The sequence below is a fragment of the Nycticebus coucang genome, chromosome 9, assembly GCF_027406575.1.
Source record: "Nycticebus coucang isolate mNycCou1 chromosome 9, mNycCou1.pri, whole genome shotgun sequence".
Classification (NCBI taxonomy): Eukaryota; Metazoa; Chordata; class Mammalia; order Primates; family Lorisidae; genus Nycticebus; species Nycticebus coucang.
In genome coordinates this window covers 129,776,410-129,794,942 of record NC_069788.1, presented here as the reverse complement: position 1 = coordinate 129,794,942, position 18,533 = coordinate 129,776,410, and the positions used below count along the sequence as shown (strand labels likewise).

General features: G+C 37.0%; 1 protein-coding gene across 1 annotated transcript in view; it reads right to left on the bottom strand.

Annotated features, from left to right (window-relative positions):
- PPM1A (protein phosphatase, Mg2+/Mn2+ dependent 1A) overlaps nucleotides 1-18,533 on the bottom strand; it is a 48,468-nt gene that overhangs the window by 11,304 nt on the left and 18,631 nt on the right. Inside the window, exons 2-3 of the mRNA XM_053602145.1 lie at nucleotides 5,082-5,935; nucleotides 2,863-2,980 (exon numbers count right to left, since the gene is read on the bottom strand). Of these exons, the coding sequence (XP_053458120.1) occupies nucleotides 2,863-2,980; nucleotides 5,082-5,915 (952 nt within the window). The 5' untranslated portion in view covers nucleotides 5,916-5,935. The remainder of the gene's footprint in view (nucleotides 1-2,862; nucleotides 2,981-5,081; nucleotides 5,936-18,533) is intronic.

Here is an 18,533-nt window from a genome sequence, read left to right as displayed (position 1 = left end):
TGATCAATCCAATCAATTACGGTTTCAGGTCTAAGAAACATTACCTTAAATCATCTCTGTTTGATGTATTTTATATCTCTTTTGTTAAAATATAAACTAGGCCATTTTAACTATGAAGAAAATCACAGGAAAACAAATTCTTTTTTAAAAACATAAGGCTGTAAAAACAGCTACTATCTCCTATTCCATCTAGGACAAGCCATTTCATCTACCTGGCCGTTAACACTGTACTAGTCTTGCCTCTTTCTGCTTTCAAAAAAATAAAAGAAATACATTTTAAGAAATATTCCTTTAAATGTTTTTTGACTGTACATTTTAATTAGAATCTTTAAGACTGAATGCTTTGATAGAAGATCCATGTTTCACGTACATATATAAAAATACATCCTGGTCTCCTGCAACTCCCTTCCAAGTTTGAGGGATTCTCGGTTACCTCCAAATTATCAACTTTAAAGCTCAGGTAGTCTGAAGCAAAGATTTAAAAAGCACACACATATAAGCATAATCTTAAATTGGTTTAGAAGGACCACAAAACTTAACAGCAATTTGGTTTAAATTATGAGTTGAATCTTTTCATATATCCAGACAGCCAAGTATTTAGAAGGGAACAAGTAAGAGGAAAAAGAAAAGCTGCAAAGCCTCTGTCTTTTCCTATGATGTGAACAGAGGAGTCAAAAATGTTGAAGCAAAGTGAAGCTTAGTAGACCGCAGTAATATAACGAAGGCATGTTATTTAAAAGAACAAAGAAAAAAAAAAAAGAAGTAGGTATTTGGTGACTACTTTGGAAACTGCAGGATTTTTCACTGATGAGATACAACAACTTTTACAATACAAAGTTACAGTTTTTCTGTTTTAAAATAGCAACAGTTTTAATTAGCATATATTTATCCTCTAGTTGCAGTCTCATCAAATCTGAGTAAAAAATACCATATTTATAACATAATCTCTAATTAAATGGTACAAGTATAACAACACTTCAACATATCAAAAATACTAAGTATTAATGTAAACTCTGTCCAGATGGCATCTCCTGCTTGATAATAATATAAAACAATATGGTAACAAAATTATCTAAATATTTCATAATGCCATCTAAAACCTAAAGAGTACATACTAAAGAGAAAAGAGCAATTCATTTCTAAAATTTCATCCTATTTCATAGCAAATACTGAAGTATTGAGTTCTTTAAGCCACTAAGACAACATGTATGCCCAAGTCACTTTAAAGTGCCAATGCATTAAAAACCAACTTATCCTTATACATATCATTCTTGTGGTTTCATACATGTCCACTAGTCAATAGTTTGAATCAATGATTGTAGCATTCTAAATAGTTTTTTAAATTTGACTATATTGAAATGATTAGCTTAAAAATATAAAAACCCCAAGACCTTTGGTAATAGTAAGGAAATAAGCTCACTGAACAGTATGTCCAGTGAATGAAATACAAATAGTACAAGCACATGCTAGATGTGTCACTGTCAAGTGGAGGAGGGCAACAAAAACAGAAAAACAGTTCTTGACAGTACTGAAAATCAGAACCAAACATGATTCTACTATCAAATTGATTAGGACTGATATCAAATAGTAATAAGGGAGAAACAAAATTAAAATACTCATTTTAATAATGCAGGTACAGTGGGTGTAACAGCATGATAGGTGCACGCACGAGAGGTCTTTGAACGTGCAAATTACTGACATCAAGGAAGCCCCCAATGCATTTTAACACTATTAAAGTTACGTCAGGTTTTTCTGCTTACAGAAACTACATTATATATGTGCAATTAATGGAATTCTCTAGGGAGCCAATGTTTATACCAATTTAAATCATTTTAAATTTTTTCAACTATTTAAAGGCATTACATGTGAGAGATCTGAACCCTTCTAACAGTTTCAAAGTAATTTGCAGAATTATAAAAAATACACTCCTGGAATTCATTAATTAATTTCTTAATCTTACTCAGCACTTAAATTTCTGCCAGGTAAGAGAACTATTATGTCTTCTATTCGGATCTATCTTGTTTAGGCGAGACAACTGATGGTTCGGGCAAGAAGCCTTAAAACAGTTCAAAGCAAACTTTTTTTTTTTTTTTGAGACAGAGTCTAACTTTGCTGCTCCCAGTAGCATACCATGGCATCATAGCTCATAGCAACCTCAGACTCCTAGGCTCAAGTGATTCTCTTGTCTCAGCTCCTGAATAGCTGGCATCACAGGTGCCTGCTACAACGCCCGACTATTTTGTTTTAGAGGTGGGGTCTTGCTCTAACTCAGGCTGGTCTCAAACGCATGAGCTCAGGCAAATCTGCCCACCTTGGCCTCCCAGAGGGCTGGGATTACAGGCTTGAGTCACCCTGCCTGGCTTAAAGCAATTTTTTTAAAGCTGTGGTAAATGAAAGTTGCTAATAATCAGGCTGTGACCTTCAAGTTAACAGGAAAATAAAAAACCCTAAAGATTCAAAATTAATATACACAGCATTTCATAGAAAGATGATATTCAAATTATCACCACCATAATAATCTCTTTGTAATTAAACAAAGCACATATCAGATTTTTATGGCATAAAATAATTCATGCCAGTGAATTCATCCGGAATTCTGAAGCAAACATTTTAGCCTTTTAAAACAAAAGTATCCCTGAACAGAATGTAGGATACTTTTCACACTAATTGTTATTTCTAATATAATTGTGTCAGGACAACTGTACACATCTAAATAGCGGCTACAGAAATACCCTTCCCCACTTTTGGACACTAAACGCTAGATGTCAAAGGCACGTAAAGATCTAAAAGCTAAAATGTTAAAGTTGATTGTTTTGAAGATTTTTCCTTAATAAGGCTACTTATTTTTGTTAAAGGATCCACCTTCTACTCTGCTTTCCAGGTACTTGTCCAGCTCTGCTTCCTTCTTCACCGCATCTGGCGATACCTTGGGTGCATTTGGAAAACAGATCAAAATCACACTCATGTTGTCTCGACTTCCCTGCGAAGAAAAAAGGTGAAGAATATTTTGGTTTTTATTTTTTGCTCTTCAAAGCATTGAGAACCTTTACAGCTATGCCAATTAGTTACACATGTTCTGTTGAAAATGTTATTTTTAAGAAGGAAAAAAAATACATACATGCACGGGGCAACTGGCCCCAACCTCCCACACAATATAAAAAGAATTCAGTATAACCAACACTCTATCAGACAGGAGAGAAATATTACAGGTTAAATCCCACTATAATAGCCATTTTTTATAATTGTATAAAGCAAAACTATTGCTAAACATTCACTTGTGTTCTACTTAACCTGAATTGATACCTAACACAAATACACACATATACACACGTTCATTCCATGCAAGACAGAAATTTTAGAGGTAACTTTTCCAATAAGCTCTGACTTGCAGTTATACATGAACAGAGGGTGCCAAAAAAAAAATATGTGCACGCATTTTACAACTAAACTGAGATTGTGATACTCAGTATACACCAGGAGTGTTTGTCATCCTGTGTGTTGTACCCCAGGCCTCATGTAACTTGAATATGACATGAGAGTGACCAACCGTGGAGGTCCCGCTGGATTTGAACCTGTGCTGGCCTCCCTATCAGCGATTTCACATTTAAATCAGCTATATGGAAAAGCTGACCTTACACCATTAGTTTAAACAACAAACAATACAAAACAGTTCTCCTAAAATTCAGAAATTGACAGAAGGCTCTAAAAAGTTGTTACTCTTGATTTTTCAACATATGTGTTGGATGTTACATAAATTTGACATCTAAGTACAATCAGATTTTAATTAAGCTTTTATATGCACACTGCTAGCTATATTTAAAACTGTAAAGAATATAATGTTGGCTATGGAGTACATTGTAAGTACAAGTTGGATCCATCATGTGTAGAACACAAATGTCCTAATGTTATAATTGGGTAAATGAGGTGAAAGCTATATTGATTAGTATGATGTAAGCACTCCAATTTGTACAAATAATCAACACACTGAAATTGGCATAAATGCATTTATGATCTATGTACAAAAGACTTTAAAAAAAGCTGATATTCAAAATAAAAAAAAGAATATAATGTTGGTTTATTTCCAGATGTTAAAATATCAAATACTACCCTCAGTTCAGTTTTGTAAAATCAACATAAAAAAAAAAAAAATCAAGAAACGAGTTAATGGCATTATTAACAAAATAGAACAGTGTGGTAGAAAGAATACCAAACCTAAGTCAAGGGCCTGGATATTCTAGTGCTAGTAATGCTGATGCTGCTACTATGGTTGCAATGACCCCCAGTAAGTGGTATCTCTGTATTAAAAGTACAGTGAGTTCATTAATTCGTCAGAAGTCCTGTAAGTAAGATATTACACTATTATACAGCTGAGAGAGGTTGAACAATTTGTTCAAAACTGTAGAGTATAAATGTAACAGAGGTCAGCCTTGATGCCAGGGCTGTCTGACTCTTAAGTCCAGAGTCTCCTCTAGCTTCAGTTTCCTTGTCTGTAAAACGAAGGGGCTGAGCTAGCTCATCTATGCTCATAATCCCAATTTGGCCTCCCAACAACCCCATGATGGGATAGGATCTGTTTCACCCTTTTTTAGCTTACTCTAAGTCATAGTCCAAGGCTATTTCTATTAACATCACACCAAAGGATCACTGAAGTCCCTTTATAAGCCATACAGATTCATTAAACCATGGCCTTCAAGTAATGAATATCATAACTGTACTGACATATCACATAGTAAAAAATACTACAGCTCTAAAATGCCTTTTGATTATAGACATCAAGGCCTAACTCTACCTTTCTTTCTTTCAAAACATGTAATCTTTTTACCTTTGATAACCTCACATTATTACAATGCTCAAATAGTCATGGTTACTGAAAGACTAAACATTCAGATTATAGATGGGTAATGGGGTAATTTACTTCTAAAAAGTGTTCCTATGATTTATTTCCATGACTGATTCCAAGTATTCTTTAATTGTGCCAAAAACTTGTTTTTGAGAACTACAGGTCCTATGATAATTAAAAACTACAATAATTAATGAAGATAATTGTATGGTTTTTTTTTTTAAAAAGAAAGTCTAGCTACCTTATACAAACAGGTGTCGACTACTTCATTGCAAACTTTCTCAAGGTCATCAGTGACTTCAAGCCTGGATCTTACAAAATCACAGAGCTCTTCGTTTCCCATAACATCCCAGATGCCATCACAGGCAAGGATAATGAACTGATCATCTTCTTCAGATCTTTCAATATCATGGACTTCAGGCTCTGGTGAGACAAGCTGCTCTGTAGGACCTTTTCCATGGACACATTTGTAATCAAAATCCCCAAGTGCTCTTGATACAGCCAGAGAGCCATTCACGCGCTGAATCATTACAGAGCCACCTGCATTCTGAATTCGTTCTTTTTCTAGCGGATTACTTGGTTTGTGATCTTGCGTGAAGAAGTGAACTTTCCTGTTCCTACAAAGTAAACCTCTTGAGTCTCCACAGTTAATGAAATAAGTATGTTGGGGAGAAATTAAGACACCCACAGCTGTTGACCCGCTTCTATCTGCACCATGTTTCTTCTCTGACATAACTCTCATGTGCTCATCAATCTCCAGGAAACCTGTTCTGATTCCATTCTTTACATTTTCCACAGAAGGTGCGCCTGCAGACCCTTTAAAATCCTGGTTATTGGTAATATGATCTAACAAATGCTCACAGCAGTATTTGGCAACCTGAGAACCAGCATGCCCATCATACACAGCAAAGAATGACCATGTCTCGAGTCCACTTGGCAAACCGATCACAGCTGTGTGTGCGTCCTCCATCTCAACACGCCAGCCCTGCATGCTGCTGAGCCCGTATCGCAGCCCATTACCCTGCCCCTGGGCATTATGCTTCTCCATCTTTGGCTTGTCTAAAAATGCTCCCATTATGTCTTGATCCTCGAGGTCTGTAAAGGAAGAGCAACAGGCAAGTCAATAACTCTCTTATAAACAAAATATGTACCCAACACTATTTTTAAGAGTGAAGTAGATATACAGCAAGTGTTGAATAAGAATTTACAACTCTTATTGTGTTGCTGACTTAGAATCTGGAGATTAACAAGGAAAAACTGAGGGTAAAGGCTGACCAAGCACAGATCAATAGGCAGAGAAGGTTAAAGAGTTGGGAGAAAGAGGAGCAGAGAGAAATGAGACCTGGCAGTGACCAGCAACTTAAATGAACCAGGCCACACTGAACATGTGCAATCTTTTGGGAATCTCAGAACTAAGTTATGTGCATATCAATCAAGAAAAGGTAAATGAATGTACAGGATGTATCAAAAGCCTACTAATGCAAAACAACTTAGTTGAACATTCCCAAATTTCTAAAGTTTGCTTCCAAAGTACCTAGTTTTATTCCCAATACATGAACCCTCTGAAAAATCGAAATGTTCAAATTTTGCATCTTCTTCTTTTAAGCCTTCGCTCTTGTCCCATCCCTTCCTTCTCCTTTCTACTCACAGAAAAATGCATCCTTTAAAGTCTAGTTCAATCCCATCTCTTCCATAAGGTCTTTCAGTCCTTGACAAAGCCAATTAGTTATGAAATTACTACAAATGGTCTGAAATAGTCTAGCCTCAATTTTTAAGTTGTTAAGCAGTCAATACATATAAATAACAATGTATTATATACAAATATAATACAATTAATCTACAGGTAATCTGTTAATCTAATGGTAATAAAGCATATCACTACTGTACTCTGTTACCATCAGGTATAAACAGTAAAGAAGATCCAACCGTGTAGTGACAACTCTGCTCACAAGCCTCAAAGCTCAGTTAATCTAAGCCTTTCCCAGTCCTCAAAAGTTAAAACCCCATGTTTGGGAATGGGTCATACAAGGCAGGGAGACAGTTGGTTAGGATTAGGTTGGCCCTTATTTGAGTAATAGTTTAGGAATGTAGAGACTTAGGGTTCAAGTAATCAAATGAATTACAACTGAACTACAAGCAAGCTAAAGGATAGAATGATAAACAGATTTAATGATGGTAAAGGGAGGATAAGGGTCAGAAAAAGTACCTAGGTAAATCACTGTGCAGTTTTGAGACTAGGAGATTGACACTGTAAGTGATGCCAAGTTCACAGAAGAAACTGGGAGAGAAAGGGAAAGAAAAACAGTCCCTAGGAAGGAAATAAAAACATTTGTTTTCCCAGCAACCCCTTTCCCCTTCTTTTTTCCTCATTGGTTCAAACTACCCAGGCAGAGAAGACTGGGTGATTGGTGTGATGAAACAACCTGTCTACTCCTGTGCTCCGTACTACAATTCCCCTACAGGAAGGTAAAAAATGAAAACTAGCTCTCATACATCCCTTATGGTAGTATTTATCAGATTACTTTTCTGACACCAAGTTGATACACATTAATGCAAGAGTGAATATTTGACTACAGAAAGGACAACAAAATGATGACACCTTCTTAGCAGACAATGTTTAAGAATAATTCTAAATCACTCTGTTGTTTTAAAAGTGTTATCTCGTTTAATGCTCTCGATCACTGTGTAATAATATTATCTCCCATTTATAGATGAAGAACTGTAGCCAAGATTAAAGAACTTGGCCAAGATCACTCAACTAATAAGCTAGAAGGAATCAGTCTGCCTATACCTCAAGCATCATTCGCCACTAATGCAGTGGGTTTCCACCATAGCTATGCAACAGAAATCTATGGGCCTTTGCAAAAATACGTATTTCCAAATCAAAATTCCCAAGGGAGAGTTGAAACCTAGGCATCCGTGTGTTTTAAAATGTTCACATGTGATTCTGAGGCACAGCAAGGTAGCAAACTGCTGGGAAAGATCAGATGGGATGTCTAAGGAAGAAGATGAGCAGGAAGAGGCCATCAGAGGAGGAATTAACCCAAACGTGACCACGACTACAACCCTAGGCTAGAAATACCAAGGAGAAGTCGTACAGGAGGAAAGACTCCACTATCTTGAGAGAAGAAAATAAAAAGATCTGAGTGAAACTCAAAAATGAAAACATATTTAACAGACAAATCAACAAAAGAGAGCAGTGGTGACAAAGTCTCCTCTTCTAAGATTTTCCAGTAGGACAAAAGTACAATTTGGGCTCTACTACTTAGTGTGACTAATTAACCCTTCTGAATCTCTCCACCTATAAAATAAGAAGGTACTAATCTTACAGGGCTCTTACAAGGATTAAATGAAATCATGTACACAACGCAGTTAGTACAGTGTCTAGCACATTAACAAACAAGTAATATGATAGGCATTATTGCACTGTTATTACAGTATTTTTCTACCAGAGGGAGGACTCAGTCATCGTAATGTTCCCTTCTTGTCATCAGCCTTGACTACCCTTAAGGTAAAAACTTCTACCTGAGGCTTGGCGCCTATAGCTCAGTGGGTAGGGCACCAGCCACATACACCGAGGCTGGCGGGTTCAAGCCCGGTCCGGGCCCGCTATAGAACAATGACAACTGCAACCAAAAAACAGCTGGGTGTTGTGGCAGGCGCCTGTAGTCCCAGTTACTCAGGAGGCTGAGGCAAGAGAATCGCTTAACACCAAGAGTTTGAGGCTGCTGTGAGCTGTGACGGCACGGCATATACGGAGGGTGACCATGGTGAAACTATCTTGAAAAAACAAATAAAAAAACCTTCTACATGATGTAGTTTAAAACACACTTCAAACACCTCATTAGTAAATAGGGGAAGGCGAATGTAAACAAAATGCCATTTCTCATATGCCTGATGACATCAAGAGTTGGTTGGGAAGTGTGGACACAGACACCCCCTTACTGCTGATGGGAGTATAAAGAGGTTCCACTACTCTGAAATGTAATAGACAACAGCCAGTGAAGGTGAAGATGAACATAACTAGCTACTTCGCAATCCCACTTACAATTACATATCCTAAAGCAGTGTTTTCAAACAGTGGGCATGGGCGATGAAATCAATTTAGAGGTGTGTGTGTGTGTGACCTGTATTTTAAAAAGGTAAAATCGGGCACATCTCAGTAGTAAAGGTAACTACTGTTTCTTGAAGTTTTTTGTTCCAGATGTCTATTTGTACTTACTAAACAGCGGTATACACTTCTGATTGTGGTCACAGTCAAAAGCTTGAGTCAGGCTCACTGGCATACTCCTATAATGCCAGCACTTGGGAGGCTGAAGTAAGAGGACTGCTTGAGCCCAAGAGTTAGAGAGAGAGGGAGAGAGGGAGAGAGAGGGGGAGAGAGAGAGAGAGGGGGAGAGAGAGAGAGAGAGAGAGAGAGAGAGAGAGAGAGAGATTCCCTTTCAATTAAAAAAAAAGAAAGAAAAAACCCCAAAAGCTTCAAGCATGCTGCCTTAAAGGAACTCTCCCATCTGCCCAAGGTGATGTGTTCACTGATCGTTTTGGAGAACTGTAATAGCAAATGTTGGAAATAAACTGCTGATTATAAGGGAGAATGGGTAAACAATAGAATACTATTTAGATTTAATAAAACAACACGGATATTTCTCAAAATATGCTAAATAATCCAGCAAAACAATCCTATGATAAAAACATATTTGGTAAAAATAAAAAAGCAAGGATAGGTGGAATACATACTCCAAGAGAGGAGGACTTTTCATTTTACTCACTGGTGTCTCTCCAGCACCTGGAACAGAGCCTAACACACAGCTGAAGTTCAATATTATTTGTCAAATGACTTGTTTCTTTCTGGGAATATAAAGAGAGAAGAGAATGCCTTCGGGGAAGGGTCCAGAGGAGTCAGCTTTATCTGCAACTGCTGTTTCCTGAATTTTGGGACATAATTTTGGACCTAACCTCTGCTTTATCTTTTTTACTAATAGTTTTTCTTCGGTTCATGTAAAGTGAACTCCCTTCAAAAGTTTCTTTTACTAAGAAGTCTAAACCAAACCAAACAAGGAGCCAAAACCATACCAGGAGTCAAACAAAAGCAACTAAGAAAGAAAAAATTTAAAGCACATAGGATTCTTTAAAAACTTCATTAAGATTTACCTCTAGATTGGATGGATTAAAAGCATGGCTTTCCCCTTCTTCTTCTCTGTACCCACATCTTTACCACTGAACATGAGACAACACGAGGGTACAGGCTTCATAACAACATCTAACACTTATGAAGGGATTGCCATTAGCCAAGCACTGTTCTAAAGTTCCATGTGTTAACTTCTTTAATCTTCACAACAATCTTAATAAGTACTACCACGATCCATGATCCCTGTTTTATGGATGAACAAACTGAGCCATAATGAGGTGCTAAATTTCCACATCTGTGCCATGGGCATATTAACACTTACCTCTAGATGTTGCTACAGGTTTAACTAAAGTAATAGTTTCGGCAAATGGATAATGTTTATTATTACTATGTTCCTATATACACTGCCAGACAGGCCTTTTAGGAATAAGTCCAATAGTTATTTTCCAGACACACATACAAAACTATCAAGTAAATAATTCTTTGAAGATAGAGTATATTTTGTAAAAACAAATCCGAGACTTTTGGAAAACATATAGTATACTGAAATATAAAAATGTGATAGAGCAAGTCAACCATCTGATAAAATTTTAGGTCTAGTTCCATAGCAATTGTAAAAATACAATCATCATCAAATTACTAATTTTGTGGTGAGACTCTTACATAGCAAAAACAGGCAATTCAGAAATCTTAAACCTCCTGGGGTTCTGAGTAATTTGTAGAGTCTCAGTGAAATGGCCAACTATAAGCTATGTAAATACAGCAGCTGGTTATGTAATTATCCAAAATACCACCGTAAGTGAACTACTACAGATTGTTTTATTTAGTTAAATGATTAAATTGGCATGTATCTATAAAAAGTAAATCCCACGAGGATGCACTTTGCTCATGAAAGTTTTAGTTGCTGAGAAAAATTTTAGGTCTCACTGAGTCTTAAATCTACTATTGATTATATGCTGAGTCTAATCACACCACAGATATTACCAGTCAACCTAAACTTCATGCTATGACAATCATGAGACTGAATTCATCTTTGATATAATCAGAAAATCTGGTGAACATTTTGTGTCTCTCAGAATCAACCCAACTCCTAAACTGAAAGATCCTAAGGCAGGACCAGGAAGTCCTTCACTGAAGTTCAGCCACTGCCTTTTATTAAACAAAGCTGATCTCACAGAAGAACTCTGAACTTGGTCATTTGATTTAATACACTCAGAATTATACTGAAGAAAAATAATTTTAACAGCTCCATTTTATTGTTAAGATCTCTAAGCAATATATTGGCCTCAAAGAAACAAACGTTATTCAAGCAACAATCTGGGCCAGAGCCCTTAAAAAACTAAATAAAACTCCACAAGGTATTTTTCTGTTTTACCTATGGATACATAGAGCTCCCCTGGGCTCCATAATCTGAGGAAAAAAACACATACATATATACTATGTGGAGAAAATTATCCTCTCTTAGCAAATAATACCAGAACTATTCTTAGAGCAAGCCCTTTTTCTGAAAAGCACTTTGATCACATAAAGTAGGGGATGGTAAGGCTCAAAAGATGCATAACTAAAGATCACTGCTAAACAGGCATTCCAAGGATGGTGGATGCTGTTAACTAGAGTACCTTTGTTTGATGAGCACTAAGATGGGTCTGGTTTAAAAATGTGGGAAGAAAATTAGGAGTAGACTTACATAAGACACAAGAAATCTGAAGACTGAAGGAAAATCTAGAGAGAAAAATAACAGATAGCAATATTGACTAGATGCCCTTTAGGGAAAGTAGGAACCAAAGGGACCCCAGCTAACAGCACAGCAGTAGTGCACACCCTGGCCAGACTCAACTATCTGCAGTGGGTACAGAATGCAAACTCTGTTATTACCAAAACACTGTAGTTTCCAGGGCTCACTAGTGCTTCTATGTGAATGGACTTTGTCCTCAAAGACAAGTGGTAAGCGCACCTCTGGCATGCACATTTATTGAACAATAGAATATTAAAGCAACATACCTGCATAGCTGGGGTTCAGTGAAACACACAGAAACACATGCCCCGTCCAGCCACATCTCTGTAAAGCATAACTTAGGCCATATGAACTACTTTTAACTTCTCAAGTTGTGACACAGTAATATATTAATATTTTGTAATCCAAGGCAGCCATCTCAAGGTTATCTTATCCATGGTAATGACAAATAAGCACATTGGCAAAATTACAGAAAATTTGGATGGGGGGAATCTTTGGGTAATTGTTCTCCCACTTGGGAGTCTGAAATTTCTCACCAATCACTGCTTTAAAAAATGATTACACATATTTATATTCAAACGTTTGATTTTAATAACTTACATAATTAAAGCCAAAATGTAGAAACAATCTGTCTAAACCTATTTTGCAAATGAAAAGGTTCAGAGAAATAAAATAATTTGCCAGAAGTTACAAATTTAGTTCAGCAGTTAAGGTTTCTGCACTTACACCTGGACTCTCTTACACCTGCTGTCCTGTATACTTACAAAGTAATAAAAATCTAAATATGCAGGTTTTAAAAACATACAAGATAGGGAAGGTTGTCACAGAACAAAGCTGAGACTTAACTGAAAGAAAACAGTGAACTAATTATAATTCCCAGCAAAGACTATTTCAGGTAGTTGGGCTACATATAATATAAAAATGACCAGAGAGAAATAACATGACATAAAAAATGTCCAAAATTAAAATAATGGAAACTCAGTATTTGTTAGCTCAAAATTAGAAATTACCTATCAAGATATGGTGGGCGACACTGAACAAATGAAACAATTGCAGACTGTCAATTAACAACAAAAGGTACTCTGAAAATAGGTTCGTGGAAATGAAAAACAATTACTGAACCTAAAATCGCAATAGAGATAATGAATAGCAGATTAGATACCACAGAAAAAACCAATTAATAAAGAAATTCTTTTAGAACCCTATCCTCCACCTTTCTGTTACAGCAGCAGATCCCCTGTCCTTTCTCTTCAATGACACATCCCTCTTCTAGAGCTTGGGCACCAATGCTTCAAAGAATCTTAAACAACGTACCTGTCTTTTTCAGGAATTCAGAGGACACTACTGTCCTCCTCCCCCCTTTTATCATCCTCTCTCAGCTGGAATGTGACTTTTAAAGACACTCAAGTGCCTCCCATGTCATTCATTAAAAATAAGTCTTCATGTGACTCATTTCCCTTTGATTACTCACCTGCCTCTCTTTACAGTTAAACTCTTGAAAAAAAAAACGTTGATATTCCAAAATGTAGTCTTGGCCATTCCAACAAATCAAGTTCACCCACGTCACTTAATCTAATGGACACTTTTATCCCTCATCTCACTCCCAGGGGCATAACACTCCCTTCTCAAACACTCTTCCTACTGGGGTTTTCAAGATGCTGCGCCCTCCCAGCTTTCCTCTTACCTCTAACTTTCCCCTCATTGTCTGTCTCCTTTGCACGCTTATCCTTATCTCCAAGGCATTAAATGCTGCATCACTCGGGGCTTACACCTAGGCCCTCTCCCCACTCCATGCTGCTTCCCTGGACATTCCTGCACATATTGTTACCAGTGAATGGCACCGTCAACTACCAAGGTAAATAGAAAACAAGGACATCTTTGACACTTCTATTTTATCTCCCTTCAATCCATCATCGAATCCTATGGATTATCTATTTCCTGAGTACTTCGAATCTGTTCACTTTTTTCTATCATATCCCAGTCTCTAAGCTACCATCATTCTCACTATAGAATACCAGCTCATTTTGTCTCTTCACACACATGCTGGCATCCCTCTTATTCATTCTCCAAACTGCAGCCTAAGTAATAAACCTTCCAAAATACAAATTGCACCATATCATTCTGTACTAAAAGTTTTTCAGTGTACTAAAAGTTTTTCATTACTGTTATGGAGGATAACAAACTGCTTAATATAGCTCACACGAAGGCCCTGAACAGTCACCTCACCTACCTTCCCCAGCCTCATCCCCCTCCATTCTCTACTTCAACTTTAAGGCTTTTTCATCATGATTCCTTCCTCCAACTATATGAACAAATGCTATGTCCTCTACCTAAACAGCTATTCCTCCCCCCTCATCTCTTAATCCAGCAGTCCCCAACCTTTTTGGCCCCAGGGACTGGTTTCACAGAAGGCAATCTATGGGGGGATGGTGGGCGAAGCTCAGGCAGGGATGCAAGCAATGGGAGCAGCTGGCAGCTGGAGGCGCAGATGAAGCTGAGCTCCACTGCCAGCGCTTCACCTCATGCTGCGCACCAATTCCTAAGGTTCACAGAAGTCAGTTTGTCCAGGGACAAGGGTAAGGGGTGGGGGCATGGAGGGCCTGTGCAAGAGGCAAAGCTCTGCAGCCCAGCTCCTCACATTTTGTTACTGGATACCATGACTGGTACAGTCCCCAGCCAGGAGGTTGGGGACTGCAGTTAGTCAATTCTTACTCATTCTTCAGATCTCAACTCAAGCATCAGTTCTACAGGAGAACTTCCTCTGAATTCCCTAGGTCAGTTCCCTATCACAGAGCATACAGGAGGCCATCAATAAGTATTTGCTGAATAAATGAACTGAAAAAAAAAAATCAGATGCAAATAACAGAAATTCAATAACAGAGAGTAAATATATATAAAGTATGACTTTTTGAAGGAAAAATACAGAGAAACTATAATCAAAAAAATAAGAAAGAAGTTTTCCTCAATTGCAATCTTTCAAACTTAAAAAACTCACTGGGTTAACTGCTAAAAACACAGTCCTAAACCCACAACTATAGATACTAAAAAGAAAGAGAAAATAATGTAAGATTCTGAACAGAAAACATGAGTAATTGTCAAAGAGTATCAAATTGGTATTAGCCATCTCAACTGCAAAACTGGATGCTAAAGACAGAATAATCAGGGTTCTAAGAATAAAAAGGTTCATGAACGTAGAATTACATAATCATACTGAGTGTGTGGGCGGTACACTGGAGTGAGGGGTCGGAAGAGGGTAGAACTCATTTTAAGATACACAAGAACACAGAGAATATGCCCATACCCTTTTTATTTAAAAAAAGTTTTCTTAAAAAAAAAATTCCAGCCAAGCAAACATTTATTAACTAATTATATTTTAACCCAACTTCATTTTTCTATGCCTTTTCATTGATTTAACTCTCCACCAACACTATAGAAAAAGTCAGAAGTAACCTGAATTCCTAAAAGTAACAATATCTAGAAGAACAAAATTGCAAATATAAAGAAAAAAAGCTTAGAAAATTGTCCACTTGTCCAATTTAATACGAGGGAGACACTCCTTTCATACCAACATCAAAGCACATATGAACCATCAATAAAAGGGAAGTATCTGTCATAAGATTAAAGTTAAAAACCTATGGGTCTATTATTATATGTGACATCAGATAACTCCTTTAGCTTAATGTCTTTCCTCATTAACAAATAAGTAACTTCGATTACATGGCAATCACTTTCTTCTGAGAGCCGTCTAAGTTTATAAGTGAGAAGACCAAAATTCTAGGAATACCTACACATTACTAAATTCATATTTTACAGTAGTATTTTTCAACCTTTTTAAACTCACAGCACACTTGAACGTATAAACTTCCATAGCATACTTAAATTATGCTGATCAACAAAAAGAGTAAAAAAAAAGCATATACTTACTGTGCTTTACTTCTTTAAAAAATAATGATCTCTAAAAATTTTCTTGGCATACCTAAGATCCTCTCACAGCACACCAGGGGGCACATGGGTTGAAAATCACTTGGTTTAGTCTAAAACCATGCTGATGAATTCCCATTAAAAAAATTCTTACTCTCAATAGCAAGATGAAGATTTTTAAGAAATATGCAAGATTATTTTACTATAGAAAGATCAACTTGTAAGAAATGAAAAAAAAAAAAAAAAAGGCAGCTCCAAACTAGAACTAGAAACTGATAACCTGAATTTGATCTTCACATACGTCGTTAGAATCTCTCCCCTGAACAACATGCATTCTCCAGAGTTAACAACTCCTTTCATCCAGCTCATTTCATCCTCTTTCTCACTATGGCACCTGAGTTTGCAACATTGATTTAACAGATCAATAGCTGCAAATTTGGCTAAGGTGCCAGCCATAGACCAGAGCTGGCAGGTTTGAATCCAGCCCTGGCCTGCCAAACAACAATGACAACTACGGCCAAAAATAGCTGGGCACTGTGGCAGGTGCCTGTAGTCCCAGCTACTTGGGAGGCTAAGGCAAGAGAATCGCTTAAGCACAGGAGTTGGAGGTTGCTGTGAACTGTGATGCCACGGCACCCTACCCAGGGCGACAGCAGCTTGAGATTCAAAAAAAATAAAACAAAACAAAACAAAAACCTTTGAATTTAACAAACAGCAGACTCTGAGACTCTAACCTGATTTTTGACTAACATGGCTGCCTCACCTCAAAGTAGCAAAACAAAATGATGCCTGTAGTAGTTTTGATAATGGCTCCTGAAAAGTACCAGGTGATAATACTATAAATGACCAACACGTAATACCATAAACATGACTGAGAATCTTGAGGTGGAGGGAGAATCCTGGATTATCTGGAGCTCTTTAAATGTATTCACATGTCCTTAGAAGAGCAAGGCAGAGGAAGATTGGATACATGTCCAGGAGGTGATCTGAAGACAGACATTTAAAGATGCTGGCCTTGAAGCCTGCAGGGATATGACTGAAAGCAAGTGATGTGGCTGACGGTCGCCATTAATCACTCAGTTTCTTAAGAGAAATGATACAGAGCTGGTCCTTTTAGCCTTTTCCTGGTAAGAAACATCGTCTCAATTTGTGTTTCTTTTAATGCTTGCTGAAAGTACCAGAGATTTCTGTCTCTGCTAATTTAGCAGTTTTTCTTTTTTTCCCAGCAGGTGTATTTTCCATGGCTGTTTTTAACAAATTAGCACCAACTTGGTGGCTTAAACCAATACAGATTTCTTTTCTAATAGTTCTGGTGGGCACAAGTCCAAAATCGGTTTTCCTGGGCCACAGTTAGGGTGTCGGAAGGAATGTGCTCACCCCAGAGGCTTCACACAATCACTCCTTATCTTAAACAACTGAGCATCACAACTAATACCCTGTTTCCCCGAAAATAAGTGTCTTATTTTAAGGTGTGCTCCCAAAGATGCGCTAGGTCTTATTTTCAGGAGACGTCTTATCTTTCCTGTAAGTAGGTCTTATTTTCGGGGAAACAGGGTATGATAATTCTTCATGATTCACCCTGTTAAGTTAAAATTCCAAAGAACAGATATGAATGGTACCCAGGCATCCTGAAAGGAGGGTAAGGGAGTATCTAGTCATACTATTTTGGGGACAAACAAGAAGAAACAGAAATAAAATTTATATAAAACAATATTGAAATTCTGAAATAAGAAATACTAATTTTTAAAAAGTACTCAAGAACATGACTTCACTGTCTGAAAGATTTAACCCAAAAAACAGAAGAAAACTAAACATATGAGAAAATTAGAAACTTGATTTGTGAAATAAGAGATAAAAATAAGAAACCAGAATATAAGACATTAACAGAGCTAAGAAAATAAATAAGAGATAAAAAATGCTGTAATATTTTAAATGGCATGAGAAGCAACAAGGGAAGACTCCATACTATAGCAAAAAATACACATGGATTTAAAAAAAAAATTATTATAAGTGAAAAATCATCCAGTATGCAACTAAGCATAAAAAAACCCAAAAATGAGTAGATTGGTGAAAAGACTGTACAAACAATCCAGATCCAACAGTTTAATTAGTACATTGTGAAAACCAAATAATGAAAAAGAAATTAAACTTCAATGAAAGAAGAAATTAATTCTAAACTGAAAGACTGAACTTGATGGTTGAAAGGGTTTATCAGTACTAAATAAATTTAGTAAAAAGTGACTAACACCAAAGCATAACTTTAATATTATAAATTTCAAGAATACAACAATTCAGACAAAACAAACATGCCCCCAAAATAAATAAAAATGGGAAAATTATCAGGCTGGCCTCAGACTTGTTTGCAACACGAGATGACAGACATAAAGTAATGCCTATAAACTCTCAGGATTAAGAGATATGTATATTCCAAGAATTCTACACTAGCATTGTGAACACAATAGAAAGTCATTACCAAACATGTCAGCACTAAAGAAATACTATCCATGTTCCATTTCTGAAAAATCAACTTAAAGAAAACTTCATGCAACCAAAACTTCATGTTATCTGCCTGTAACACCAGCACTTTGGGAGCCCGAGGCAGGAGGATCTCTTAAGGTCAGGAATTTATTTTTTCTGAAAAATAACTGATTTCAGGTTAATATGACAAACAGGTCAGAATATTTCATTTTTTTAGGTAGAGTTCATCTTGTGGTTATGCCCCACACAAAAGGCGTGCCAAACACCCCCACACGGTGCCCACTCAGTGAGACCACCCCCTTCTCTTTACCCCTCCCCCTAACTTGAATTGAAGTGAGTTTTTCTCCTATGTGGGCATGTACCAGATGGCCTACTGGCTTCATATTCGTATTGAGTACACTGGATAATTGCTTTTCCGTTCTTGTGATACT